The sequence below is a fragment of the Rosa chinensis genome, chromosome 4 (genome assembly GCF_002994745.2).
Source record: "Rosa chinensis cultivar Old Blush chromosome 4, RchiOBHm-V2, whole genome shotgun sequence".
Classification (NCBI taxonomy): domain Eukaryota; kingdom Viridiplantae; phylum Streptophyta; class Magnoliopsida; order Rosales; family Rosaceae; genus Rosa; species Rosa chinensis.
In genome coordinates, this window is record NC_037091.1 from 53,708,865 (window position 1) to 53,736,811 (window position 27,947).

Sequence of the window (27,947 nt, forward strand, 5' to 3'; positions counted from 1 at the left end):
CATTTGTGAGACCTTTAATTAGATTTCTGCATCTACAATTCGAAGCCCTTCGAAGAAAGAATGCAATGTTACGGTCCCCTTCCTTTAGCCATTGAATTTTGGATCGTTGCCTCCAATAGGTTTCATTCGCAGTAAGCAATTCATTCAATATGAATTGAAGAGCCTTTTGTTCATCAAAATGACTAGGTTCAAAGTTCTTCTTCATCAGGTCTTCCAATTTACTCTGACTCAGTTTCATTTCGGTTTGTCTCTGTTGGAAAACACCGAATGCCATTTCAAGAATAATTGTCCAGTATGTTTGATCTTTCTACCAACTTGCACCATGGGTTCGCCAATTGTAGGGAGCATCCAACCTTGTTCCACTACATTAGCACATTCAACATAAGCCAACCTACCACATCTCCTCAAAACGAAACTGCTTAGGGTTTTGATTCGATATGGCCAGTTCAGGATTAACCTTGATCAGGATAGTGCAGTAATCAGACTGGCTAAGAGGAAGAGTGGTAAATCGGGAAAAAGGATAGAGGTCTCTCCATTGAATTGTTTGGTAGGCCCAATCAAGCCTCTCCTTAGTGAATCGATTAGACCACGTAAATCGAGATCCCACAAACCCCATGTCGATCAAATCACACTCGACAAGGGCTTGTCTAAATCTGTGCATTTGGGCTAAAGGTCTAAGAGGACCCCTTGACTTTTCAGCATGGAATAGTATCTCATTGAAGTCTCTAGTAACTAACTAATGCAGATGAGTCTAGGTAGCTAGCAACCGGAGGAGATTCGATGTGATGTCTCGATTCGCTGTAGTAGCCACTCCATAAATACTAATGAAGTGAAAGACTCCTGTTGAACCCACAACACCGACCTCAACATCGATGTGGTTTGCAGAATAGGTTAGAAGGCGGACCGGGATCTCGATGCCCTAGAAGAGATCCAGGCCACGAAAATCATGCTCCTTGGGCCAACAGATGACACCATCAAATCCTATTTGCCTTTGAATTGACGTCAGCAAATCCGGAGACGCCAAGGTTTCTGAAAGAAAGATAATACTAGGGTTTTGTTGTCAAACAATACTAACAAGAGCATCCTATGTTTCTGTGTTGTTGAGTCCCTTGAAGTTCCAAGCCAGAATTTTGAATCGCTGCATAATACTTGGGTAAAAAGAGTGCTGCCCACCGGCCGATCTAGGGTTTCGCTAGAGATGAGAGGGTTACTCTCCTAGGATTCTAATTCTAATTGATTATGGTACCCTACTATGATAAACTCATAATTCTAGTATTTCTGTTTTTTTTAGATTTATGTATTTATTTGATACACACACACACACGAAGACGTTCTGAAGAGGACGTCCGCACTGTCGCTAAAGTGCGGACTTCTGGGATTTCTCCTCATTCAAGCGCAAAAGGCATTTGCCTCTTGCCGGACGGAGGCTAGGGGCATCTCAGACCAGTCTACAGTCAGGTGAAGTTCTCGGTTACCAGTTTGCAGTCGTTGTCCATAACCTTGAAGTTGTAGGTGAGGTTGCTGCTCAGAACCTCCAACCTCGATTGCTGCCCAGAAACGGTCTGGGATGCCTCTGGCCTCCGTCAGGCACGATTCGCGCAGCTGTCGTTGCTTGATTGCTGCAGAAGTATCGACGTCCACACTTTAGCTACAGTCAGCCCCAGAACGGGCCCACACACACACACATACAAGGTCCTTCTAGTGAGGGATCCCTTTTTTTCGTCTTTTTTTAGGGATAGGGCATTAGACTAACTTTTTGATCATATTTTGGCATCTCAACTGTTCAGTTTTTAGGTCTTAATGTGTAGATCACTTATGCAAATTTTTAGCCAAATTGATTATCGTTAAGGCATTCAAAATGACGATTTAAGATTATAAGTATGAATTGTTCAATTTTGGCAGATTTGGTTCGTCAATTTATTTAATCTAATTTGATACCTTAACGATCACTGATTTGGCTGAAAATTTGCAGAAATGATCTACACATTAGGACCTAAAAACTGAAATGTTGAGATGCCGAAATGTGATCGAAAAGTTAGTCTAATGTCATATCCCTATAAAAGACTAAAAAAGATCCCTTAGTGGAAGGGAGCCCTTCTAATGAGGACCACTATAGTAGATAATTATTTGAAGACTTTCTAATCAACGGTTTGGGAGACCCACTTTTCTATTACATTACGACAAATCAACCGTTAGATGTTTATGTATGCATAAGTATATCACTTTTGAAAATTTTCTTCCAAATTGCTAATTGTTCAGGTACCGAACTATATCAAATCAATGGACGAACCAAATCTGTCAAATATGAACCGTTCATGGTCATAACTGATAAACCACGATTATGAATGCCTTAACAATTTTCAATTTGGTTAAAATTGCATAAATGATCTACACATAAATATCTAAATATCTAACGGTTGATTTATGAAAATATGATCGAAAAGTAGGTTTAACAAAAAAGTCCTCCACTAGTCTTCATTATATGTTCTGTAATTGTGAAAGCTTCTCTTAAATTTGTTCGCACGCATTCTAGAGTGGGACCAAATATTACTCATAAAGAAGGTGTATCAACCTTTTTTTTTCCCAGAAAAACTATTAAGGCATGTGCTTTCATGAAAACCTATTTTATACTATTAGAGTTGAAAGTTGATAACTATCCAATAATTATAAATAGGATTAATTTCAATTTATCCCCCTGAGGTTTGGGGGTGTCATCATTTCACCCCCCGTACTTTCAATTTTGAATTTTTACCCCCTAAACTTTCCAATTTCAATCAGTCGTGTCCAATTTCTACTATTCCGTCCAAATTGGACGTTAAATTTGACGTTTGAGGGCTAAAATGGTCATTTCAACATTAAAAAAAATTAAAATTTTTTTTTTCTGTTTTTGTAGTTTTTTTTTTTTTTTTTTTTTGTGTCTTCAACCTATACACCACAAGTTATAATAGGTTTATATAAAAACAAAAAAAATACTCTAGGTGGTTGAAACTTGAAAGCCGCTTGCTGGTCTAAAATATTTGTGATATATCTCTGATAAAGTGAAGAATTTTAGGATATATCCCCAATAAAGTGAAGAAATATTTGTAAAAAATAATTTTACACTTTATCTGTAAATAAATATCTGTATATCCCCAATAAAGTGAAGAAATATCAATGTAAAATCATTTTTGGTCTACGATATTTGTGATATATCTCCAATAAATCGAAGAATTTTATGATATATCCCCAATAAAGTGAAGAAATATCTGTAAAAATGATTTTACACTTTATCTGTAAATATTTATATATCCCCAATAAAGTGAAGAAATATTTGTGTAAAATCATTTTTTACAGATATTTATTTACAGATAAAGTGTAAAATTATTTTTTTACAGATATTTCTTCACTTTATTGGGGATATATCCTAAATTCTTCACTTTATCGGAGACATGTCATAAATATCGTAGACCAGCGAGCGGCTTTCAACTACCTAGAGTATTTTTTTGTTTTTATAAACCTATTATAACTTGTGGTGTATAGGTTGAAGACAAAATAATATAAAAAAATAAAAAATAAATAAATAAAACGAAGAAACAGAAAAAAAAAAATTAAAAAAAAACTAAAAAACAGAAATTTTTTTTTTTTTTTATGTTGAAATGACCATTTTAGCCCTCAAAAGTCAAACTTAACGTCCAATTTGGACGGAATAGTAGAAATTGGACATGACTGATTGAAATTAGAAAGTTTAGGGGGTAAAAATTTAAAATTGAAAGTACAGGGGGTGAAATGATGACACCCCCAAACCTTAGAGGGGTAAACTGAAATTAATCCTTATAAATATTTAATGTTAGTACATTTAAAGGAAAATTATTTCTTGACCTAGCGCTCTGCTAGGGTTTATCGTTGGCCTCCCTCCTTCGACAAAATATCCAAATTTCCAAACCTCGATGGTCATGACCATTGCTAGCCTCGTGGCTAATTGTCTCTTTCTTTCAGTTGCTTTTGCTTTGGCGCTTGGAGTGCTGCCTTGGACAGAGATCCCTATGGTTGCTGTCGGGGACGGTAGGTGTGTTTGCTTGGCTGATCTGAGGTCGAGATCGGATTGGATGAATCTGTGGTGGTCTGTGGCGGATCGGCGCGTCTGGATCTTGGATAGAGGTCGCACGGCTAGTGACTATGTTGATATTTTTACAGTCGACATGAATGGTGGTTGGGAACAAGAGGTTGGGTCTCCTTGGATTATTGCTGGTTGGCAGTGGCTAGTGTTGGTGTCTCTATTCCCGATCTGGTATTTGCAAAGGCCAACTTTGGTGATTGGGTTGTTGATTGGAGGACCAATCCAGGCAAAAATGCTCCAGGGATGATGGCTGCGAGGTCTGACATTGGTGTCGGCGTAGAGTGCAGCAAAGATCGCTGGCAGAACTGGGGTGAGCGTGGGCATATGGTGGTTTGCTCGTCGTCGGTGCTGTTTCGTATGGAATCGGATCCATGTGCTACCAGCGGTGGTGGAAGCGCGGGCTAGGTCCTCCGGCTAGTGGTGTTCAGTGGAGGGGGCAGGGCTGTCTTGTCACTTAGGGTTTGCCCTAGATGGGTTGACTGGGCCTAGTATTGGGCTGCGAGGGCCTTGTCTTGGGCATGGCCGGTAGTGTTGCTTTCCAATTTCAATTTTTGTTTGGGCCTTCATCTTTTTGTTTTGAAAGATGAGGGGCTGGTTTATTTCTTACTTTGAGTGGGAAAGATCACAAAGAAAAGAGAGACCCGTTGAGCCCATGAGGCGTTATTTTAATTCTTCGGGATTCTACTTTTCTTTGTTTGGGCTTAATCCTAGGAGGTGGGTGTACTAAGAGATTACTAGTTTTTTTGCTCTGTTTAGGGGTTGATTTGTAGTAGTTTCTGTGGAACGGTTCTTGCTGTCGTCCCTATAGGGGGGTGGGATCTTTTTTGTACTGCTTGCTGAGCTGCATAATGGATGACCTTTTCTACTCAAACAAAAAAAAAAAAACTATTTAATGTTTTCTAGTAACATAACATGAGTGGCAGTATCTTGCTCATCGAAAAATATGTTAAAAGAAATGCTCTCGAAAAAAGAAATGAACATGGTTTGGAGATATGATATATGAGCAACTTGGAATTATCCTCTAGTATGATCCTTTTTTTTTTTTTTTGAAACAATCCTCTACTATGATCCTTGAACATACATCATGCTCATCGAGCATGCAAGAACTCATCTTTCAAGGTTTGACCATTACTCCATTGAGTTGATTTTTTTTTTTTAGAAGAACTAGTTGATTAATTATATAGACGATAATAAAGCGGGGTGGTTCATAAATTACAATGTCATTTTTTTTTTCCGATGACAATTACAATGCCATTTCTGTTTTCAAATTTATTGCATAGTCGTCACTCGTCACCGAATCATATTTGGGGATTGCTCTATGAATGTTCACCTAGTAGGATCGGAGATCCAATAGAACCCTATAGTTTCAGAATTGATGCCCCAGTTTACAAAATAAAAAGAAGCCATTAAGCAAAAATCCTATCTCCATCGAATGATTTAAGTCTCCAAAAGTGCCCAAAATTAATTTATTCTTCCAGACAAGGAATTTAAACAAAATCATATAAATTCATAAAGTAAAAATAAAATGGCTCATTATCTTGATGAGAAATTTTTAGGTAGAGCAAACGTGTCACGTGGATGGTACGCCCAAACAATTATGTTTATATATTTTTAAATTGTATAATGAAATTATCCATGTTTAGTTAAAATAAAATCTTCAATAACACTCCTGACATAAACACTAATTGACTGGACGTCCCATCACGTGACACACCTGCCCTACTTAAGAATCTCTCTATCTTAATACCGCTCTCTCATATGCGTCTCCAATATCAATGCAACGATTGAGAATTCAGTTTCTCTTTAAATGTTCACCCACCAAAGGTCGGAAATTCAATGAAACCCTACCGGTTTGGAAATTTGCAATATAAAATGGAGCCATTCATTAATGGCAAAAAATATTTTCTTTTTAGAGGAAACTAAAAAAACAATAAGCCGGTCCAAATTGATACAAACCGAAAAAAAACCGGCCCTTGGATATCTCTGGGTCTTTGTCTGCAAAATACTAAGGGAGTGAAGACTAAAGAGTAAAGCTTTCTCCTTTGTCATCTAAAAATAATGAATTCCTCTGATTGAGCCCACCCACCGCACTCTTATTCATTCCCTCTACTCTGAAACTTCCCCAAAACCAGAACCCCTTTTTTGGACTCTCTCAAAGTCTTCGCTTTGAACAACACCCTCTTCCTTTTAAGACCTTCATCCTAATCTAATCGCTTATCCACACAGCTCAACACAAGGTACGTTGCAATCTATCTCAACTCCCACTTCCCAGCTTCAAATTACAAACCTTTCACTGCCTTTTCCAATTAGAAACCCTCTGTTTTTCTGGGTCTCCGCCGCTCAATTCTTTGAATGTTCTTGTGCTTATCTTAGAGAAATTTCATCAGATAATTAAAGAAATAATTGTTCAGGTACAACAAGTTTTTGATCATGGGTCAGTGTAAAAATCGGTGCTTTTCTTTTGTATATGTGATTCACATTGTGGGTGAGAGAGGGTCTCAATTGGGGGATTCTCAAAATTCGGACAGTGCTGTGAAAAATTATGTATTGACAATTTGAGATGAGCCCAGAAATGTTGACAGCCTAATATAATTTTTTGTCTTCATTCTAATTTTTGATGAGGTTTGAAAATATTGAATTCCAGGAAAGTCATTGGGATTAAAGGAGGAGCATTGGTGAGGAAAGAGTAGTGTTTGTCTTTGCAGTTTGTGTGTCAGCTCTTTGGTGTTTATTGGGAGATGGGTTCTCTTTGCTGCTGTCCATGTGGTGATGAATTTGAAGAATATGCTCTTCCAAGCAATCCAGTGTACAGGCATTGCGCGTGCCTCAGATACTTCTTCCACCAGCTATTCAGCGGGGTAAGCGTAAAGCCATGAGCAACTCAATACCATTGTTGCTCTTCCATCGAGTAACTCTAATTGTCTAAAGTTAGGGACTTTACATTTGTGACACTAAAGAGGATATTGTGAAAATAATGGACAACCAAATGAGGAGAACTGATCAAGTGATCAACAATCCATTTTCACTTGAGTGCTAGAAATTTGTCATGTTGATAATGTCTTTAAGTTGAGAGTTCCAAGTCATTGCATCGTTTGCATTACTAGGCCCAACATTATTGACTAGAAAGAAATTGTCAAAAGCGATTATAATTAAACTTTTCTTCCAGATATATTTAGTTTATGAAGGTGATTCCAGTTGGATTTGTGGTTTGGATTCACTTCTGTTTTTCTTTAATATTTTGTTTGATTTGGCTTGTTCCCTATGTTCTTGCAGTATAGTGCACCGTTTCAAAGGCTTGATGGGAGATCAGTTCCATCACCTAACCAAGGGGCTACTTCTTCTGTCCCATCTGGAACCGGCACAACAGTAGCTAATAACTCCTCAAATGAGACTCAATTCTCAGTGGCCGGGCCATCACCCTTTGATGCCGATCAGAGGTACTCACGTTTGCAGCGCGACGGCTTGATCTCTAGGCGTGAGAAGTCAATGACACATTTGCAGGAAGATGCACAGCAAGTGAGAAGAAGCAGTTCTGGGACAGAGTCCCTGGGTTCAGGGAAGAAACGGAATGGAGTTGATACTGAAGAAGATTGTAAGTTAGGTCAATCAGAGACCTCAGAAAAGGATCTAGCATCAAAAGTCGCATATGGACTAACTTATGTGCAGCCATCTTCTGAAGATGATGATGTCTGCCCTACATGTCTTGATGGTAAGTGCTTTAAGTTATCATTGTACAACCATTGATCATGCTATTTGCTGCGGTGCAAAATATAGAGAGTGACTTTCTTCAATTGGTCGCTGTACTGAAATAGTTCACTTACATGATTGCAGATTATACCCCTGAAAATCCTAAAATCACAACAAGATGTTCTCACCATTTCCATCTTGGCTGTATTTATGAGTGGTTGGAAAGAAGTGAAAGTTGTCCAATGTGTGGAAAGGTATGTTCTATGCCAGAGTTTAGAGTTCCCTCTTGTAGTTCAAAGCATCATCTTAAATTTTTAATTTATGTGAGGATGTAATGGACAAGGAAATGAGGATATTTGTGACACTAAAGAGGATATTGTGAAAATAATGGACAAGCAAACGAGGAGAACTGATCAACAATGCATTTTCACTTGAGTGCTAGAAATAAGAGGGAACTTTAAACTGGGAGGACTGGTGCCTTTAGCCCACAGTTGATTTCCCAACCATCTAATTTGATATTAGGCTATAGAATTTGAGCTATTTATCACATCCATAGATACTGCATGGTGTTGCCATAGATACTGCATGGTGTTGTGCAACAGTTCCTTCACTTGTTACTTAGAGTATATTTCCTCAGTTGATCATATTTTGACTGTTGATTTCTGGAATGTCAGGAGATGGAGTTCTGTGAAAGCCCCTAACTTTTAATATCTGATTTCAAAGCAATAGAGCAAATACATATGGAGCGGGTATGAGTTTCTGTAAATAAAAGTCGTGTTGTTTATAAGGTTTGCAAAGATGGAACCGATTGTTCATTTGTGTCACTAGTTTGTAATACTTCTTGTGTTTCTTCAGGCTTCATGTTTGAATGCCCCATCTTACTTCTTGTATAGAATTCCACAGATCAGTGTGGTACCATATTCAGCTATTGTAAACATAATTGTTAAGAAAACATCTGAATGGCAGACGTCAACTCTTTTTTCTTCTTCTGATAGAAAGATCTCAAGACTACACACCATTTTATGAATTTAGCTAGCATGCAAAACAAACATGGTAGTTAATTTCCATATAGTAATTGATCTTGCAATATCTAGATTAGGAAGGAGAATAATGTCATTCAAAAAAAAGAAAGAAAGAAAAAAGGAGAATAATGGGTGTTTTCACATAAATAGTTCATGCAACCAATTGATGCTCCTTCTATTGCTCCAGCGATAAAGAGATACAATTACTGCTTCTTTCCCATGTATAATGCTAAACACAGTAATTCTTGTTTTGCTTACTGCTTGAGCTTCTCCTTCCAACCAGTACACTAGGTGATAGGAATATTATTAATAAATGCGTTTCATCTTTTCGTTCTAACTAGTACACTTCTTACTGAAGTGTTCCAATATGTTATCCATGGATGAGTTCTTTAATCTTGGTTACAGTTTGCTGCTCTGCCCTGTACTTGTACCTATGTGCCGAATACAGAAATATGCAGAAATTAATTACACTCAGAACTGTAAGTAGCCAGTAGAAATAATCAAATCTACCAGTATTGATATTCTGTGACAGCCAAGATGGTTTCTCTGTGCTGCCTGTGACAGATTTGACGATGCTGTTCAATATGCTGGCTATAAAGCACCCTAAACCCCCGGCTAGTGCAGCGTAAGCAGATCCGATACTTTTCATGGCATCTGGGGCTTCCTCATAGAGGAATTCTAGTAATCCCACTATGCAAAACACTTCAGCTATGCCAATGAGGCAGTACTGGATCAACAACCAGTATGCACTTAGGCCAGGCATTGCAGTTAAGAAACTAACCTCATAGTCATGCTTTATTGCATAGTTTCTTCGGTACCTTTCAAAAATCGCAGCCCATGCCACGGATAGGATTGAAACTGCCAGACCTATGCCCACCCTCTGTAGCTGAGAAGCACCGTGAGGATGACCTGTGATGCGCCGCGACAGGGGGACGAATGTAGAGTAATATAGGGATAGTATGAGAAATATGCTGAGGCCTGGAAATACTGGCATGCATGTTACAGGAAGCTTGAGGTGACCCATATGGGTATTTAAAGTGTATGCTTGCTGAACCGAGAGAGTCAGATACTCAGTTAAGACTACACTCAGCATTGTTGTGCAAGCTGGGACTGGAATAAGTTTCAATAGAATCTTTACTTCCTCTACTTGAGTCACAGTGCAAAGCCTCCAAGGACTTGGGTCCACGCCGTCTTCCTTCAGCTGCAGAGCTGCTTTGTCTAAACATCTGTAATGCCGAAAAACAGGATTTAGCTTGGAGAGCTAGATGTTAAAACTGATGTCCCGTATATAATTCTAGAAGAGTAGTAAAATTTAAAAAAGAGATACCTAAAATCGTTGGTGTGATCAATCTTTCTGCTACCCTTTATAGCAGAATGTTTTCCAGGAACCTCATACAAGCCTATTAACTCACTGCTAGAGAAAGAAGCCTTCCTCTTCCTGTAGGCGGCCACCAATACTTGCGCAACACGTGTCAGAGGGCTGCCTCCAGGCAGTCTATGCCGGTATAGAGGTGTACCAAGAAAGAACACAAAGTTCGATATACCCATAGCTATTGCCAGTGACCCAAAGGCAAGTCCCCAACCAAGTTCCATTTGAATGTACACTACTGCAGTGAAGGCTATAATAGCTCCAATGGTGACAGACAGATAGAAGAAGTTGAAAAACCTATCCAGGTGAGACTTGTAATCCGGGGTTGTTTCATCGAACTGGTCTGCCCCAAAAGATGACACACATGGCCTTATACCAGCAGCTCCAAATCCAGTTAAGTAGAGAACGGAGTAGAGATAAAGCATCTGCCATGATTTTGCTGGCTCACAACTGCCTAAAAGAAGGGATATCTGTTCACATTGATCTTGGTTCGGTTTCAAAGCGTCCATTGTTGCACATAAGGTTATCCCAGTCAAACCCTCCATGAAAACAAACAGAGAAATTATCAGCTCACTTGTAATCACTGGTTTAAAATATCATATGCAATTCATATTTGGCTACTTACTGCAAGATAGATAGTTGTGAAGATTGCTATAGTCCAGTATCGACCAAGATATGCATCAGCCAGAAAGCCACCAAGAACAGAAGAAGCTTGTGATATCCCCAAGAAATTGTTAACTGCATTTGATGCACTGCTAAAGGGTCTATGCATAACATAGAACATGAAGGCCACCATATTGACTGAGAGGCCAAAATAAGCCATTCTCTCGGCCATTTCATTTCCTGGACAAAAATTCACAAGTAAACTTGACAATATAAAGTAATCACATTCCACACAACATTTCCCATAAAATAGGCTTTGTGCTTACCAAATATGAAGAAGGCAGCAAACCAACCACCCGTTTTGGAAAGATCAGCGATTGGTTTGCCGTGGATATTAACCGGTGTTGTTCCTCCGGTATATCCCCGTCCGAAAGCTGTCCTCCTGTCATCGGATTCTATGAAGTAAAAACCAAGCTTCTTCCTCGGATTTGTGTCCGAATATTGTTCCTCCAAACTAGCTGGTGTCTCTATCCCTCCTTCAGGGGACTTGATCTCTCTACTTCCCATTTTTTAACTCCCTCAAATCCCAAATCCACAAGATGTTATGGTCTGTCATATAACATGAGCATCAAAGTAAATAGTATTTTTACCCAAAACTAAGAATTATGAAAAGCTAAAAAAAAAAGCTTGATATACCTCAAGCAAAAGATGACAGCCTGAAAACTCTAGTAGCTAAGAAAAGGTAATTTCTTCAAACCCAATCTCTAGTAACTAACTGAAAACCAGAGCTTCAACAATCTGAAAACTTACGACAACCGCAATAAAAGTTCTGTTTTTTTTTTTTTTTTTACTGAATCAATCATAGAAATAATGAGTGAAACATGAATTCAATTAATGCACAAAGTCACAAACAATTAAAAGAAAACTATTAATATTGAAGTACTGAACTTTACTCTACATAAGAACCATACACTGAATTTTGCAGCCTTTGAACTGCAAGAGTATGGAGTTCAAAAATGGGACAATGGAGCACTATTCCCTCGTCTGGAAAACAAAAAAACAAAAAAATCAAAACTTTAAGACGATATGAAGAAAGAAATAGATAATTATCTTTCTTGGTGGTTAATAGTTAGTGAGCGCTATGATTTCAACAATAAAGGGGATCCAACAGACACGTGAATAAGAAGTGGGAGTGGATCCAACGGCAATAAATGGTGTGTCAAGACTTATTACTGAAAAATGAAAATCAACATTAATGCCCACCAGTGTTGGAGGTTGTGTGTACAGAAAGTGGAATCATACTTACTGCTATTGTTGGACTAATCAATATACGAATGAATGAATTTAAGTCGGTGCAGTTAGGTTTGCACTGTCAATACTACTCATTAAACCTACCATTATCACTAATGGTAGGTTTAGTGGAGTTGAATGCCAATGGGGATATGCTATGTTGCTGAACTGGGTTGGTGAAAGAAATGGTGGGAATTGATAGTCTTGTCCTTCTGTGTGGTTATTTTCTGCCAAAGGGTGGGTGTGATGGGTCAGCTGAGTTCATGTAGAGTGGTGACATTGACAATTTGACATTAAGGAAAGGAATGGAAGAGAAGGACGATGAAGTGATGGAAGGATGATATTTGAAGGTGTGAATGTGAAATGCTTGTAATCCCAGTTAAGAAGTGTGCCCCCTACGAAAAGAACAGAGAGAAGTACATTGTAGTTGTGGCTTGTGGATGTCATATCCATTATCAATAATGCAAGGTGATTATGCGATTGAAGTAGTTGTGGAATTTATGACAATATCCTTTTGTAGTTTTGTTGAAGCCTAGCTACCATTGTCAAAGTAGGTTTTGGTTTTGCATGGAACATTTTTTTGGATATTTCTACCAAATTAAGTGGCAATTCAAGCAAGTTTTGAGTACATAGAATCGTGTTAAAAAGTCAATCCAACTATAGTTTGGATCCACACCGGATTGGGTCTAAACTCTAAACTCGAGTTTAATTCAAGAATGCTAGTGTTCGAGTGCTAGAATGGAAGACATGGCACATATATGGTAGTATGCTCCAAAGAAAGCTAGTGTTTAAATTAAATTGTTAAACAATAGTATTGATCTCCATTATTTTTTAAACACGCATTATATTTCAGCTAAACTGTTTTGCGTCTTAAATGTTTTATCACTTGATTGGAACAATCGTCACAATCTATTGACATTTAAGTTATTAAATGTTGTGCTTGACAAATTGCATATTCTAAAATATTGAGAGCGATATTTACTGAATTAAACTATCAGGTATTATGGTGATGTAGTGAGTAGTGACTAAAGAAGTGGTTTAGTATATAGAAGCCACGTCCCACTAGCTTTTATAAACTGATGTGAGAAGTCTCAACTAAACTGCCCAGCTAGTCTAGTGAATAGTGATATATACTTTCTTTCTTTCTCGCAAAGTCCGAGTTTTTGGGTGTGAGCACTACCCAGCTCGAACCCGATCCAAATTCCCAAGAATAGTTCGGGTTCAGCACTACAGCCCATCATGTTTCAAAATGGGCCGAAAACTCAAAAGAAGGTGGACAGGGGTGATTTGGTAAAAACAGGAATCGGGTTGTCTATTCTTAGACCGCAGCCGCGTGCAAAGCAAAGCATCACTGCCCTCTTCCTTGGTTCTCAAACAGGTACTACTCTCCTTCTTCTTGTTCTTCTAGCTTCCTCCCCAATTTCATAAATATATGTATGTGTTTTTGGGATTGATATTTCTTTTGTTTGAAGAGATAGTGTTTGCTTGGAAGTTGAGCTGAGAAAGAGACAGAGAGAGAAGAGGCTGGAATGGAAGGCTACAAGCCTCCGGCAGATTTTGAAGAGAATGCTAAAGACCCACTGCTCGATTTCAACGTGAACGATTCTACTGAGCTTTGGCTCATTCAGTGGCCTAAAAATCAAGTATGTTGCTTTTACTGTGAAGGAGCTTTTTTTTTTTTTCCTAATACTTCTGTTTCAATCCCAATTAATAGGAAGAATGATTTAGAAGATTACAATACTGTGTTTTTGATTTGGGTAGAAGGTTTATACTGTTGGACACCCAATTTTCTGTTGGAAAAACAGCTTGTTATCTTTTGTTTCTCGAATTGGATTCATTGATAGGAGAGTTCTTAGGGTGGAAAAGGAAGGGCCATGTTATTAGAATTATTGATATGTTTGAATATAAGGTATAGACAAGTTTATTGAGCAACGAAAGCTGCTGGGTTTAACTAGCTGTCTGCATTTGAGTTCATGGTTGCTGTTATTTTTTGAATAAGATCGTTTTTCCGGTCATTGGATTAACTGACCATTTGTATTGCAGAATCCAGATTATGATGGGAAAGAGCTGTCGCTTCAGCTTCATGGTGATGGAAAGTTGGGCAGTTTTGAAGGCGCATCTGGTAATTATACTTCAATTCTAGTAGCAGAGGCGGAATACCCATTTTGTTTTGTCAGGGTGTTTTTCATTGTTTGAAGAAGCTGTTTTGGGTGATATAACCCTGCAATGCATAAGATCTGCTACTTTTGAGACCTAATATGATGTTTCTGATTTTGGCAGGGAAAGAATATGACCTGGTCAGTTCCTCAACTCAACAGTCAAATGCTACAGTTTTTGTATCTTCTGCCTCTGGCACAAAAATTGGTAAGCTGACAACCTATCAAATTAAGAATCTGCACTGCAGATATGAATCTCAACTTTAGTTGTGATGTTTACTTTTCTGTTTCTTATTGAACCAAAATTTTCAATAAGCCTTGGCAATGCATATACAGTTTATTCTGGGCAAACTTCAACAATCAATACAAATTGAGTTGCATTTTATCATTGATGCACTATCTGTTCCTAAAAACTGGATGAATTAAGAATTTTGAAAGCAACAGCTTTCAAAATTCTTAATTCATCCATTTTTGTTTACCACGGGTGATTATTAGCTTGTTTTGTTATTTGGTTGTGTGAAGTTCTATTACCAAGGTCTATTTTAAGTTTTAGCAGTATTGCCTTCAGAACTCTTTTTGAACCCAATTTGACATTGGTATTTACAGTTGATGTCTGGCAAAACTTCAACAACCAATGTGAATTTAGTTGCTTTAGTTATTATCACCCTAGCTCCTATCTGTTTCTAAAGATTTGACATTTATTCAGATGCTGTCTGAATAGGTTTAGAGGTCTTCATGTATCCAATATTGTACATTAACGGTAATATACGGCTCGTTCTATTATTTGGTCATGTGGAGCTCTGTTATCAAGCTCTTGGTCTTTCTGTCAGCAGGCCCAAGTTAGTTTTAACTCTTAGGTATGGCATTGCCTATATGGTCATTTGGGTCATGGTAGGTTAAGATGACAAAATAAAAATTTCTTGGACCTTTCTCCCTTTTGTGTGTTATTTGTATTACTATTGTTGCTGCCCTATTTACTGGTTATGGGGTCAGTGTGCTCATATGTTGTAATCATTATGTGTTATGACTTGGCAGCTGGGAAGATTTCACGGCGAGTTTCTCTGGTGCATTTCCCCGAGCCTAGTGAGCTTCAAGAGCGTCAAGAGCTTCAAATGGCAAAATTCCGAAAAAAGAATCAGATATCGTCCTCAATGGCATTAACCCATTCTTCCCAGAAAACTCCTTCACGCAGTACGAGAACTACAACTACTGCAACTCCTACTCAAAGTACGTTTCAGAGAAGTTCGCGACCAATAAATGGACGCGCATCCTCCCCTCATAGTAGTGAACATAAAAGTTCTGTTAGTGAAGCTGGGGAGCAATCACAGCTTCGGAACAAACGGCATGCTTCCCCAGGTGGAAGTCATAGTGGCGTTACTTCATCAGGACAAGGTCGTAGTTCTACTACTACTTCCTCAGGAGAAAGGTCATCAAAGAAGATCAAGGAAAAACATAAAAGATGAGATGGCAAATCTCTTAAGGTTTTTGCCAAATGCATCATGCAAGTTTGAATCTTGATGGTGGATGAAGTAACCAGATCCTGTCTGCTGCTTCTGGGTTTTGTTAGACACTTGAAGCAGCATTACGATGTGTCAAAGCTTCTTGCCGCCAAAGCTTCATGATTTAATACAGTTTCCAGTTCAAACACCTCAGGCAAGGAGAAAGCATACATGCTTTGTTCATTCTACTGTTTGAACTTTCTTAGTGTTGTAGCAAGTTAATTTTTTCTTCTATTCGGTTACCGAATGCCTCTGCCAAATTTATCTAGAAATTTGTTCTCATGTGGTGTGTAACATTATGCACGCAGAAGGTGTGAGGTTTGTTATGTTGGTCATTGTATTATTACAGTCGAAGAATCGGTTTGTGATTTGGGTTTCTCATAGATAACTGGTTACAAACTCTCTTTTGTCACTCCTTTCCTCGCATTCACCCGTCAGTTCGTTCTCCTTTAACATCATCACATTCATGAGATTTGTACAATACATTTTGTGTTCCTTTATATACATTTTGTTTTACTGTTTTATCGACTGACGTCGGACACCACCGTCGGTCCGACTCCGACTGCTTCTGCAAATCTCCCGCTCTCGTCTATCGAAGCTGAGCTGCTCACTGTGCGCCTTGGTGTTTTTTTGTCGTGTTTGTACCCCACCCAACTTGTCACGTGCTAGAATCGTATATAAAACTCCAACCTCCTATCAAAACGCTACACGTGTACGACAATACCACCTCACGTGACATAACCCACCGTTTTCTGGATCCAACGAGCGCAGCCTTATTAGCAATATTTCCAAAGATTTTAATCTAGCAAATCAATAATATTTAAACCCACAGTTGAATCGGACTAAGCTAAAGGGATTAGCTTAAACTCACGGCTGGGCTGTAATTAAACCCCTATAAATTGGCACAGGGATAGGGGATTAGCTTAAACTCTCACACTTAATCTCACACTACTCCCACCACTGCTTGGCCTTTTCAGCTTTTGACTAGGGACTACTGTATTGCCGTCTCTCTCCTCCTATCTTTTCTCCGCTCCAATCTCTAATTTGGTACACAAATCTAATTCCCCTACTTCTTCTCTCTAATCTCATACTACTTTGCTTTCCCTACTGCATTGTCTTTCTGCTTTTTCTCATTTCAGATTCACATTCTTTTCAACTGCCGTCAAAATCGAGGTTTCTTCTCAATTTTCCACTACCCATTTTTATAGGTTTGCTTAACCTTAGATCCCATCGAGTTCTATGACTCAAAGTTGCAAACTTTTTTCTTTCATTGCGAAGGTCGCTGATTTTTTTTTTTTTTTTTTTTTTTTTACATCTGTGTGTGAATTTTGCTGAAAGTTGCAGACTTTTTATGGTGGTCACTGAAAAAGTCACTGATTTTTTTGTATCTGTGTGTGGATTTTGCAGCCAGGTCCCTGAAGTTGGGCCAATTCACAATGGATGTGGATACCAAGCTTCTAGACGGGGCTCTGCCGATTGTGGCAACTCTGGTATTAGCTGTCCTAATCGGAGTGATTATAATCCGGCGCAGATCTGGACACCGGCTTCCTCCGACTGTGAAGGCCTTGCCTTTGATTGGGGGATTGCTTCGGTTCTTGAAAGGCCCCATTGTGATGATTCGTGAGGAGTACCCAAAGCTTGGGAGTGTGTTCACATTGAATCTGTTTCACAAGAAGATTACGTTCTTGATCGGTCCTGAGGTTTCCGCGCACTTTTTCAAGGCGCCGGAGTCTGATCTTAGCCAGCAGGAGGTGTACCAGTTCAATGTGCCCACTTTCGGACCCGGAGTTGTGTTTGATGTGGATTATACGGTGAGGCAGGAACAGTTTAGGTTCTTTACGGAGGCTCTGAGGGTGAATAAGCTCAAGGGATATGTGGATCAGATGGTTACAGAGGCAGAGGTACATTTCGTTACTAATGTTGGAACTTTGATTGGTTTATCACTGCATTGTTTGTTTGATCTGTTTTGACATATTTAGTAACTTGTTTACATATGCTTAGGAAGTACCAGTATGATTGAGTGTTAGTCAATGTCTGACAAGAAGAATCACTTGGTCAGTTTGTGCAGATAATGTGTCAAATGGTGTGGTTGTTGCTTTCATGAGAGAAACATTAACAATCATTCATTTGGCAGGGTTTGCTATTCATTAAAGACTACTAAATGCAAGCAATTGAGTAGCCTTTAAGACTGGTGCTTTATGTTTTTGCCCCCAAAAAATAAAATAAAGAAGGGAACAAATGAACATGATACAAGTGTGACTTACCTGTGCATATATTTGTGAGTAAAAAGGGAAGACAAAATGCAGCGTGTGTTTTAAGGTTTCTGTGGTGAGAGAAGGATAACAATCTTGAGTTCTCTAATATTTTGTAACTGGATTTTGACAGTTCCTCCCCCCACTGTTAAAAAAGCTTACTTCTAAGAGTCAGAAGACACGGGCCATTTTCTTCTTTTCTTTTAAGAGTCATAAGGAAAGTCATTCATCACCAAGCATCAAATAGATGCAAGTAAGTCGGGGAAAAAAAAGGATTTCATCAGTTGCCTTCTCTTACTAATATTCAGTCTAAGCACTCACTCAAACCTGCTTGTGTTGTTTATTTGGTTCACTAAAGACTCTTCAGAACTTTGAACTTTTATTTGTGCACGGTACCTGGTGGCAGACTGCTTATACATAATGTAGGGTTAACTCATGTCTTCACACTGTACTGGACAGGATTACTTTTCCAAGTGGGGAGACAGTGGAGAGGTGGACTTGAAGTATGAGCTGGAGCATCTGATTATCCTGACAGCCAGTAGATGCCTCCTGGGTCGTGAAGTTCGTGATAAACTCTTTGATGATGTTTCGTCTTTGTTCCATGAACTTGACAATGGCATGCTTCCCATTAGTGTCATTGCCCCATACCTGCCCATCCCAGCTCACCGCCGCCGTGACCAGGCACGCAAGAAGCTCACAGCAATCTTTGCAAACATCATAAACTCCCGCAGATGTGCTGAAGTGTCTGAGAATGACATGTTGCAATATTTCATCGAGTCTAAGTACAAAAACGGCCGAAAAACAACTGATTCTGAGATCACTGGCTTGCTCATTGCTGCTCTCTTTGCTGGGCAACATACAAGTTCAATCACTTCCACTTGGACTGGGGCTTATCTCCTCCAGAATAAGCAGTACCTATCTGCTGTGTCAGAGGAACAGAAAAGGCTTATGGCTAAGCATGGGAAGAAGATTGACCATGATATATTGTCCGAGATGGATACACTGTATCGTTGCATCAAGGAAGCTCTGAGACTGCATCCTCCACTGATCATGTTGCTGCGACACTCACATAGCGATTTCAGCGTACAAACTCGTGACGGGAAAGAATATGACATCCCGAAGGGCCACATAGTTGCCACATCACCAGCTTTTGCCAACCGACTTCCTCATATTTTCAAAAACCCAGACAGCTATGATCCTGATAGATTTGCTGTTGGAAGAGAGGAAGACAAGGCCGCAGGGGCCTTCTCATATATCTCATTTGGGGGTGGCAGGCATGGATGCCTCGGAGAGCCTTTTGCATACCTGCAGATAAAGGCTATATGGAGCCATTTGCTGAGGAACTTTGAACTGGAGCTGGTTTCACCTTTTCCAGAGACTGATTGGAATGCCATGGTTGTCGGTGTGAAAGGAAAGGTGATGGTGCGGTATAAGCGAAGGGAGCTTTCAGCTAATTAATGGCAATGGCCATTTGGTGGTTGCCAGGGTTAAATTTATGTTTTTTGTTAGGATGTTTTTGGTCCCTCTTGTATGTGTTGATTTCCTTCCTCCTTTTCTAATTAACTGTTAATGTTATGTTGCTCTCTTTTATTGGATTGTGGATCCTGTTTTATTAGTCATAAATTTATGATGATGAATGTTATAGCTGTAACTTACCGGGTAGTTGGTGGTAGTGAAAACATTATGCTACTTGTACAGAATTAATGATTTCATCACGACGGCCAGTCATTATAGCTTACCTGTTACAATTGCAATCCTTGACTATATAAATGTGCTGCAAATAGATTGAAGGTATACATTACATCTGAATTGGAAAGATGACACAGGTAGGTAATACTGGACATTTTCTTGTATTCTTTCATGATTCATGGGAAATTTATTACCTGTGACAAGCTTTCATTTCAAGCAATGGGAAAAGCACTAAGCAAGCTTGGCTTCATAGAAAAAGAAGCTCTATGTTTGTCTAGATTCAACAATTCAGCTTCTTAAGCTGGTTAGTAGCGTTCAGCATTCTGAACTGAACAAGAAACTCTTGATATATCGGCCAAAATCATTGGCCAACAATGTGATTTCCCGTGAAAGATGTTGAATTTGATAAGAAATCAGTTTGGGATGATCTTAATCAGCTCAATATCAAACAGAAGAGTCTTGTCTATCAGCCCTTGGTTCCCCAGCACAAAATCCAAGGCTCGTTGGCCCTGTGAAAACATCAGAATTGCACCTTAATAAGAATTAGCAGAATTGCATTACAAGAATAACCAAAAGAACACAAGAATTACCGAAAATGTTGTGGGTCTTGGGCCACTCTTGTTGTAGTCATTGTCCGGATATCCCAATTCTGGAGGCACTATGATCCTGCATCACTGTGAGCTAGAATGTGAAATTTGCATATAATATGTGATAAATTTTATTGAGCATTCAATCCAACTGCTTGAAAATTCCATAAGCAAAAGCTATAAGCTACAGAAAACAAGATGCAGCACCTTCTAACGCCACCAAGAGACATGCCTGTAATAGCTTCCTCAAAAGCTGGTATCACCTGAAGATTTAAGAAACACACAGTGCCATTAAAGTCGCTGATCGATTATTAGTTAATTACATACTGACAAAGCAAATACAAGTCTTATCAAAGAGAGAAAAAAAAAAAGGAAATACAAGTATTCAATATTTTCTCCTTATTGTCCAAACTGAATCCTAATCTACAGTATGTTAACATCAAACAGCGCCTGCTTATGCAATCTCATAGATTTTAGAGAACTAAAGAAACACAAAAAACAGTTTAATAGCTACAACCAATAAGAAAAAATTTAGCTGCAACAACCAAAACTTGTCCTTTCAGTTCAGTTGCGTCACAAGTTTCTCACCTCTTGAGATCCTACTCTGAATTTGAAAAAAGCCTTGTCATCACCCTGCATTCAAGAAACCCCATGAAACACAAACTGTTAAATAAGCTTATGCACCCCGAAATAAGTCCCCAGTAAACAGATCATAAGTAATCAATACCTCAAATGAACCACCTTTTGTTTTATTTCGAGCTTCAAATATACGACCGTAGTATCCAATGGTATAACCATCCCAATCAATCTGAAATGCACCCAGAGATCACAAATTACTACACCGACCCAACTTAAAAGATAAATCAATAGCATCAAAAAATTGCAAGCGTCCATGAATCTGTTTAAAGCTTTATGCTTTGCCAATAAAACTGAAAAAGGTAATATATCTAACAACTGCCTTTCCGAGAGGTGGAGATCAACTAATGGAACCTACTCGATAGCAAAATCACCCTAATTGCAAATACAAACCTTGTGATGTAAGGTTGCCGATTACTACATAGACAATCTAAAACCGCAACTAATCAAAGCATGTACTCAAACAATGAGTGGCTTACCACTACTGTATCCCCAACCTTGGGTTTGGGGCCATCTCCTGCTCGCAAGTCCTGCATTCTTCTTAAATTCATAGTTAAAAAACAAAGGAAACAAAGACTTTCAAGAGCTTGTGAAAGTTATGATCTTCCAGAATATGACCTTATACTGAAGACCCGATTCAGTTTCGGTGTAGTCCGGATAACTCATCTTCGACTTGCCGTAGTCCTTTCCCCTAATTGCTGGCACTGCAAAGCAGTTCAAACGTTTACAATGTACGTAGTAAAAACAAAAATATATGACAGTAAAAAACCTCAAAAACAAAAATCACTTACTGTCTGCAAACTGAGATGCCAGGGCGAGTTTATCCTTAAAAGCATTACAGAAAGCCGCAGCTACAGTTCCAATGGATGAAAACACAAGTTTTCTTCGCTCGATAAGATTGCTTCCGCCTACCCAAAATCCGAAATTTGATAAACTCATAGCAAAATGCAACATTATAATCACAAACAAATAAATACGCTATGGCTGATTTACTGACCGCCTGCACCTGAATCAGAAGATTTCTCGGCTTCCGGGGGAAGAAAAGATTTGGGTCCGCGCCGTACACGGGTTCGAGATTTTCCGACCGATGAGGTTAGAGGTCGCTGAGGAGATCCAATGGCTGAGATTGAAGCCATTTGAAGGTAGGGGAAGTAGTTGATTAGGGAGAAAGAGTGAGAACGGTAAAGGGGTGTGACTGGGAATGTGTTTCGCGGGAAGATAACGGCCTCAACTTGTCAACCGCTTTATATTTTACTCCTTTTTTTATTTTATTTTTATATTTTGTTACACGAACAAACTGGAACCTTCTTTCCTCTTAACTTTGGTTAAGGGTATATGAATTCTTTGGGTTACATCTTCAGATAAGCGAATTTTGTTACGGGTGCGTTTGCTAACTTAGGATATGGCTCCATCGAAGAAAAAGTTTAGGAGAATTCCTTTCTTTTTCAACCTTCAAAAGGCCTTTTATTTGACCGTTTAGAATTGGACTGGTCTTAGATTTTTAGAGACTCGTGTATTTAAATTTGTTGTAATTTCTTATCAAAAAATTATAGAAAAAAACTATTCATTTTGGGTTTTGCCGTAACCCTAGCGGGAATTCATGAGAAATCGGATAACGGAGATGGGGATGGTATATTCTGATTTCAATCCAGAAGCACTAGATTGGAGTCACAAAAACATTGTTCATTACAACCTGCCACTTGTTTTTTCTTTTTGTAGCTCATTTCAATCCAGAAATCATTGTTCTTAGTTGCTTTATCTAGTTATTGATAGAGTAAAAGCAAAAGAGGTTTCGAGTTTCACCTCTCCTACGATGAACAAAGAGTACTTTGAGTTTGGTTCTTATTCTCTTTGCTTCTGTTTAAATGGAAAATTACTTGTAGATCTGTTTACCATTGAATTGTTATTTCCTTTGTCTCAGATTGTTGTTGTTTACACTTTACCTGTTGTAAAAAAATATGAGAAGGAATTCCTGTAAAATTAAAATAAAATAATATGAAAATATCTTAGGAAATAAGGATGAAAATATAGATAAGGAAATGAAATAAAGTAAGAAAATGATATAATATATAGATTTTTATATAGGAAAACTTATTGAGTCGAGGCGTGCAAGCGCACTGTCCCAAGAAAAGATTCATCCCCTACTGCACAGGGTTGAATGACGAACTTCCCCCAAGATACAACAACTCTTCGAGCTCCGTCGTGCAGTTAAGAAGCCCCATTGAACCTTGATCACCCGTGCACTCAAAAAGGTGTATATTTAAATATATATATATATATATATATATATGTATAATATGGAAGAGGACTTTAGGTGGATAGGGTGTTGTGCTAGAGTGGTTGCATGATGGTGGAGTGTCTTTTTTTCTCACGACATCCCTCATATGTATCCTACCATTTCGACATTTCATATCCGACAATATGTCCAATCACACATGTCTTCCAACTCTAGCCATGTACCCTTATATAGACTACACTTACCATGACCATCAATCATATATTTAAAACATAAAACCGTTAAACCATAAATAGAGAATAAACACGAAATGAAAATAACCCCCGACATAAATAATGAAATAAATAAAATACTTTTTTTTTTTTTTGAGGAGAAACGTGAACACTTTCATTACTTCGGCCAACAAAGTTACAGAGGAACCCGCCACGTGTGTAGCCCCGTTAAAATGAGAACCTAAACGTAACACTGTACTGACATACACATCACGCTCTAACTGTAGGGAGAAAGAGAAGGGCAGTACTCAAAAGAATGCCTCATTTTAATTTTAAATCATAAAATTTCCAACAATCCCCCACTGATTTAAAAATCAAAATAAAATAAAATGAGTGAGTGTTTTTACTGTGCAATCGCCATAGGTACCTTTCGGGTTTGAACCTAACAAAGTGTGATAGTCTCCATTTGAGGAACCTGAGTGAACAAAGTATTGAACTTGGCACCTCTGACCAAACTTCAACATATCACACACACAGTACGGGTAATTAGACAGGTTCGCATGTTGGAGCATTTGTGGCCTTGCGCATATCTTGATTCTCATGAGAATATTAGAGAACAGCCCAATTCTCATTGTCGCAGCCTCACGAACAACTCTTACTTAGGTGAGTTCTCCAAGGGTACGTATGCCCGAACCCTGCGGAAGTTTGCCTGCCTCGAAACTCATTCAAGATATCATTGTTTTCCCTTCCTAACATCACATTTAATATTGCACTTAATGCCTTAGGAATGCACATGATAATATCTCTTTTGGATATATCCTTAAAATTTATATGTGCTATATTTGAGTCACGCAGTATGGATTGTTTCTACCACATTGAACTTCCTTCATGGGATCTCCAATCATAGAAGTTGGGTTACCTCCTTAGGTGACTCCCTTATGGGCTTAAACATATCCCCCTTCAGCAATTTTATATATATATATATATATATATATATATCCTTAAAATTTATATGTGCTATATTTGAGTCAAGCAGTATGGATTGTTTCTACCACACTGAACTTCCTTCATGGGATCGATCTCCAATCATATATATATATATATATATATATATATATATATATATAAAATCTCCCCCTCGAGACTATAGGAACCTCCTCCGCGAGGCATATATGTATGACTTATGTCATATTATATATTTTTTTTTCTTTTGATATCTTGCTTGTCACTTTAGCTCGCAAAACCTGCATTTTTATTTTGTCTGCAAACCTCAAATAAACCATCAGCCACAATTCTCATAAGAGTATTTTCCTCCATATGAGAACAAGAAAATTTATAACTCTGCACTAATTATTTAATGATCACGTAAGATAAATTCCTAAGAGTGTTACCCCCCTACATAACCATAGGGCATTTTTTTTTTCAGTTCAAATAAATTCCATTAATAGAACGGCCAGAACGGCACATACAAACGGTCCATAAGGACACCTGGTACCATTCACTGTTACAAATCTTGCTCAATTATTCAAGAGCTTGCCAAAAAACTAAACAAACAACTAAGCTTACAAAAAATACTTTTGACTTGAGCCTCCCTTTGCCAATGCAGGCAATTGTGGTGCACCAGAAGGTTCAAATATTTAGTGCAAAAACATAGCAGAGTTTAGTGTGCAAGTAAAGACCAACTTACAGCTTACTCAATCCCTTTCCCCTTGCCCTTACCCGAAGGGCTAGGGGAACATGGTGCATCGGTGAGACACAATGGAGAAGCAGGTTTCTTTTCATTCTTGGTCTTTGGTGGGTTTTTATTTTGGGCGCCAAGAGGATGCTCCCTTTTCTTCTTTGTCTCTGTAGCCTCAACTGGTACCATTAAACCTCCTGGAGTTTCCTTAAGCCCCAAAGATTTTGCAGTAAATTTGGTGGTGAATTCAGGCATCTTGAGCTTCTTTGGTTGAGCCACTTGTCCTCTGTTTTCATCAATCAGAATTAGGGTTTGAACTTTCTGAGGTGAAGGGGTAGGAGTACGCCTACCTCTCTTGTTGGGCAATGCTCTTCAACAGGCACAATAGCTAAACCATTGTCTTTTCTTGTGTCAGACTCACGAAGCACAATAGACCTTTTGGCCTTATGAACCCCTGTATCTTTCATATTCACAAAAGGTGATACAGTAATAGCAATTGGAATAGATGATTTAAAAGTAAATGGCATGCCATCAACCAGAAAATTCCTATTCAGAAAATCAATTTTTGGTACATGAGTTTGCCCCACAGTCGTGTTTTTATTTTTTCCTGCAGCAGTACACAAACCTGTAGGATGGAAGACCAACAAGTAATCCTCACAACGTCCAAAGAGGTTGTCAAAATTGTAGTGGATTAACTCTTCAACCCCATCATCAATTTTCAGCTTTTTCTCTAAAAATATTGGTTTCAGGATATTATGGCTAACCCTAACCCTAATCTCCCATTTGTTGTTAAAAAGCCTTTCATCAAGTTCAAGGGGATGGCCAGCCACAGTAGCAATATCCATGATAGTTTCTTTTTTCTCATAAGCAGGAGGGATATTAGTGATACGTACCCAATAGTAAAGTAGGTTCAGAGGGATCTTCTCAATTGATGTTACACCATCATATTCCATCAACACCATTGAAGCTCGAGCATAATTCCAAGGCCTTCCTCTAATCACCTTGCGCTGGTCGCCACGATGATCAAAAGAGAAGAGGAAAAGGGAGTTTGATCTTGAATTTTGAAGCTTTTTTCCACTCCCAAATCCTACAAAAGTGACGACGAAGATCATTGATCTCCACAGGCTTGGGAGATAGGGATCATCCCAACAAGTAGGCTTGATAATTTCTTCTAGTTTTTCCACATGACAGCATGGTGATATCAACTACATCATCTCCTGCTAGGGCAAGATACACTTGGAAGCTTGCAGTAACTTCCTCAACAGAAGCCATTTGAGAACAAAGATTTAGGGGAGGAGGAGAAGGGCAGTGAGACAGCTGCGGGGTGGTACGCAAGGCACTATCAATGGAGGCTTAGAACTTGGAGGAGCGGCAAGATCACGCTTAATTAGGGTTTTTTTTCAATATAATAATGGACATATAAAAGTTAAGCAGTCAATTATGTAACCTCACCGTTAGTTCATTACCATAGGGCATTTTAAAATACCATTGAAGTAAATATTAGATGGTGAACAGAAATATAGACCATAACCCCCACATTACCTGATATTGAATTTCCTTGAAGACATATTTATAAACATTAACAGGAGTTATAGCTATAGCTTACTCCCACATCTCCATGATAGACGCTCTTCATAATGATAAATGTTAAATATACTCATAAGTCATAACAAAATTAGTTATGTAAACCGCGTAGTAATAAACATTAAAGAATACTAATGAAATAGTTGAAATTTCAAATAGTAACCCCACTATTGAAATAAAAAATAATTAACTCTCATTGACTTATTAAAGCAAAATGAAATCTTCTCACAAATTGAACTTACGAGTATTCTTGGAGCATTCTCGTCGATGAGATAACCAATAGCATATGTATATCTCGTAATGTATGTATAAACTAAATTTTGAGAGTAAAAGAAAACATACCATCACTATTTTCTTTCTCTTCAATAACTCAAGAACTCAATAAATATTACTACTAATAACTCTATTAAAATCTAATAATGAGACAAAATTAATACTTATCACCAAAACTTGGAATAGCATCATTTTAGATATGAAAGAAAATATAGACAACTATTAATTATGATATGCAACTCCAACAAAAAATAAGCTACTCGAAACAAAAGGGAAATGTCATTTGTAACTGACCTGACAACAGATAAAGAGCTGCAATAGAATTTAGGTCAATCACATTTAAATTTAAATTATTAACATATTCAATAGTATGCAAAATAATTACTACCATGTACATAAGTGCAATGAAATAATAACTCGTATAATTCAAACAATATCTTAGATGTACATCGTACATATCTCAATAGTAAAACGTTTTTTTACCGTCATTGCGCAAGGTAATATTTGTTGATTGCCAAAACAAATTAAAACAAGAAATAGCTAAATTGATATTCTGAGAGAACAAAGAGCTATGGCATGTAATCAATCAAATCAAAGATAAAAAATAAATAAATAAATAAAAACCTTTATACATCAATTGGTTGATCTATTATCAAACACCAGCTGTATGATGGCTCTCCGCCTCCTTACTAACCCTAGCCGTCATGGCTGGGGACTCCATCAATGATTTTCGGCACCATCAATAAGCAGGAGCATCTCTGCCTCACATAGTTTACAGCCCTCCAACGTCAAGTTTCTTCGACGATTCTCCAACCGGTTTTCTCCCTCAAAGAGGCTATACCCACAGTGCCTCGCCACAATGGCGACCTCTTAAGTTGGGAACTGAATGAGAATCCAGGTCGGATCAGGCCTCCCATAGGGCAACTAAAGAATGGTGGAGTTCGGTGTATGATTCTCGATGTGGCATCAGAAGCGGAGGTTCAAATCATAGCCTCTGCAGCTATTAGGCAACAAGGTGGCTGTGGTTTGGGCTTGGTGCTGAAGGCGGCAAAGAAGGAAGAGTGGTTTTGCTTCGACT

The 27,947-nt window shown here is 38.4% G+C and overlaps 5 protein-coding genes across 14 annotated transcripts; 3 read left to right on the plus strand and 2 right to left on the minus strand.

The window, feature by feature from the left end:
* The first annotated feature begins 6,102 nt into the window (after positions 1–6,102).
* LOC112197510 (E3 ubiquitin-protein ligase At3g02290) lies at positions 6,103–8,773 on the plus strand. The gene is made up of 5 exons (XM_024338226.2): positions 6,103–6,333; positions 6,741–6,954; positions 7,370–7,805; positions 7,928–8,037; positions 8,458–8,773. Exons 2-5 carry the CDS (start codon positions 6,835–6,837, stop codon positions 8,482–8,484), a joined length of 693 nt encoding a protein of 230 aa, XP_024193994.1. The 5' UTR covers positions 6,103–6,333; positions 6,741–6,834; the 3' UTR covers positions 8,485–8,773.
* A 167-nt stretch (positions 8,774–8,940) lies between these two features.
* LOC112197509 (protein NRT1/ PTR FAMILY 6.1) lies at positions 8,941–12,407 on the minus strand. Of its 5 annotated transcripts, XM_024338225.2 has the most exons (7): positions 12,084–12,407; positions 11,749–11,821; positions 11,474–11,575; positions 11,104–11,386; positions 10,800–11,017; positions 10,133–10,713; positions 8,941–10,031 (listed from the first exon to the last, which is right to left on the minus strand). In XM_024338225.2, exons 4-7 carry the CDS (start codon positions 11,342–11,344, stop codon positions 9,176–9,178), a joined length of 1,896 nt encoding a protein of 631 aa, XP_024193993.1. In that variant the 5' UTR covers positions 11,345–11,386; positions 11,474–11,575; positions 11,749–11,821; positions 12,084–12,407; the 3' UTR covers positions 8,941–9,175. The 5 variants fall into 5 exon arrangements, with proteins under 5 accessions (XP_024193993.1, XP_024193992.1, XP_040374069.1 ...); XM_024338224.2 differs by lacking the exon at positions 11,474–11,575; XM_040518135.1 differs by lacking the exon at positions 12,084–12,407 and having other exon boundaries at positions 11,474–11,552; positions 11,749–11,963.
* Positions 12,408–13,290: 883 nt separating this feature from the next.
* Positions 13,291–16,134, plus strand: LOC112197585 (mediator-associated protein 2). Of its 2 annotated transcripts, none has more exons than XM_024338321.2 (5): positions 13,291–13,445; positions 13,540–13,710; positions 14,111–14,189; positions 14,348–14,431; positions 15,259–16,134. In XM_024338321.2, exons 2-5 carry the CDS (start codon positions 13,597–13,599, stop codon positions 15,684–15,686), a joined length of 705 nt encoding a protein of 234 aa, XP_024194089.1. In that variant the 5' UTR covers positions 13,291–13,445; positions 13,540–13,596; the 3' UTR covers positions 15,687–16,134. The 2 variants fall into 2 exon arrangements, with proteins under 2 accessions (XP_024194089.1, XP_040373413.1); XM_040517479.1 differs by having other exon boundaries at positions 13,391–13,445; positions 13,546–13,710.
* A 452-nt stretch (positions 16,135–16,586) lies between these two features.
* On the plus strand, positions 16,587–19,611 carry LOC112197377 (obtusifoliol 14-alpha demethylase). Of its 4 annotated transcripts, none has more exons than XM_024338011.2 (3): positions 16,587–16,769; positions 17,130–17,623; positions 18,434–19,611. In XM_024338011.2, the coding sequence occupies exons 2-3, from the start codon at positions 17,159–17,161 to the stop codon at positions 19,430–19,432; spliced, it is 1,464 nt and encodes a 487-aa protein (XP_024193779.1). In that variant the 5' UTR covers positions 16,587–16,769; positions 17,130–17,158; the 3' UTR covers positions 19,433–19,611. The 4 variants fall into 4 exon arrangements, with proteins under 4 accessions (XP_024193779.1, XP_024193780.1, XP_024193783.1 ...); XM_024338012.2 differs by having other exon boundaries at positions 16,755–16,895; XM_024338015.2 differs by lacking the exon at positions 16,587–16,769 and adding an exon at positions 16,799–16,930.
* Positions 19,612–19,736: 125 nt separating this feature from the next.
* On the minus strand, positions 19,737–22,125 carry LOC112197378 (peptidyl-prolyl cis-trans isomerase FKBP19, chloroplastic). Of its 2 annotated transcripts, none has more exons than XM_024338017.2 (9): positions 21,893–22,125; positions 21,678–21,794; positions 21,505–21,590; positions 21,366–21,416; positions 20,978–21,058; positions 20,839–20,883; positions 20,458–20,513; positions 20,254–20,329; positions 19,737–20,172 (listed from the first exon to the last, which is right to left on the minus strand). In XM_024338017.2, the coding sequence occupies exons 1-9, from the start codon at positions 22,020–22,022 to the stop codon at positions 20,077–20,079; spliced, it is 738 nt and encodes a 245-aa protein (XP_024193785.1). In that variant the 5' UTR covers positions 22,023–22,125; the 3' UTR covers positions 19,737–20,076. The 2 variants fall into 2 exon arrangements, with proteins under 2 accessions (XP_024193785.1, XP_024193784.1); XM_024338016.2 differs by having other exon boundaries at positions 21,884–22,122.
* Positions 22,126–27,947: the final 5,822 nt, after the last annotated feature.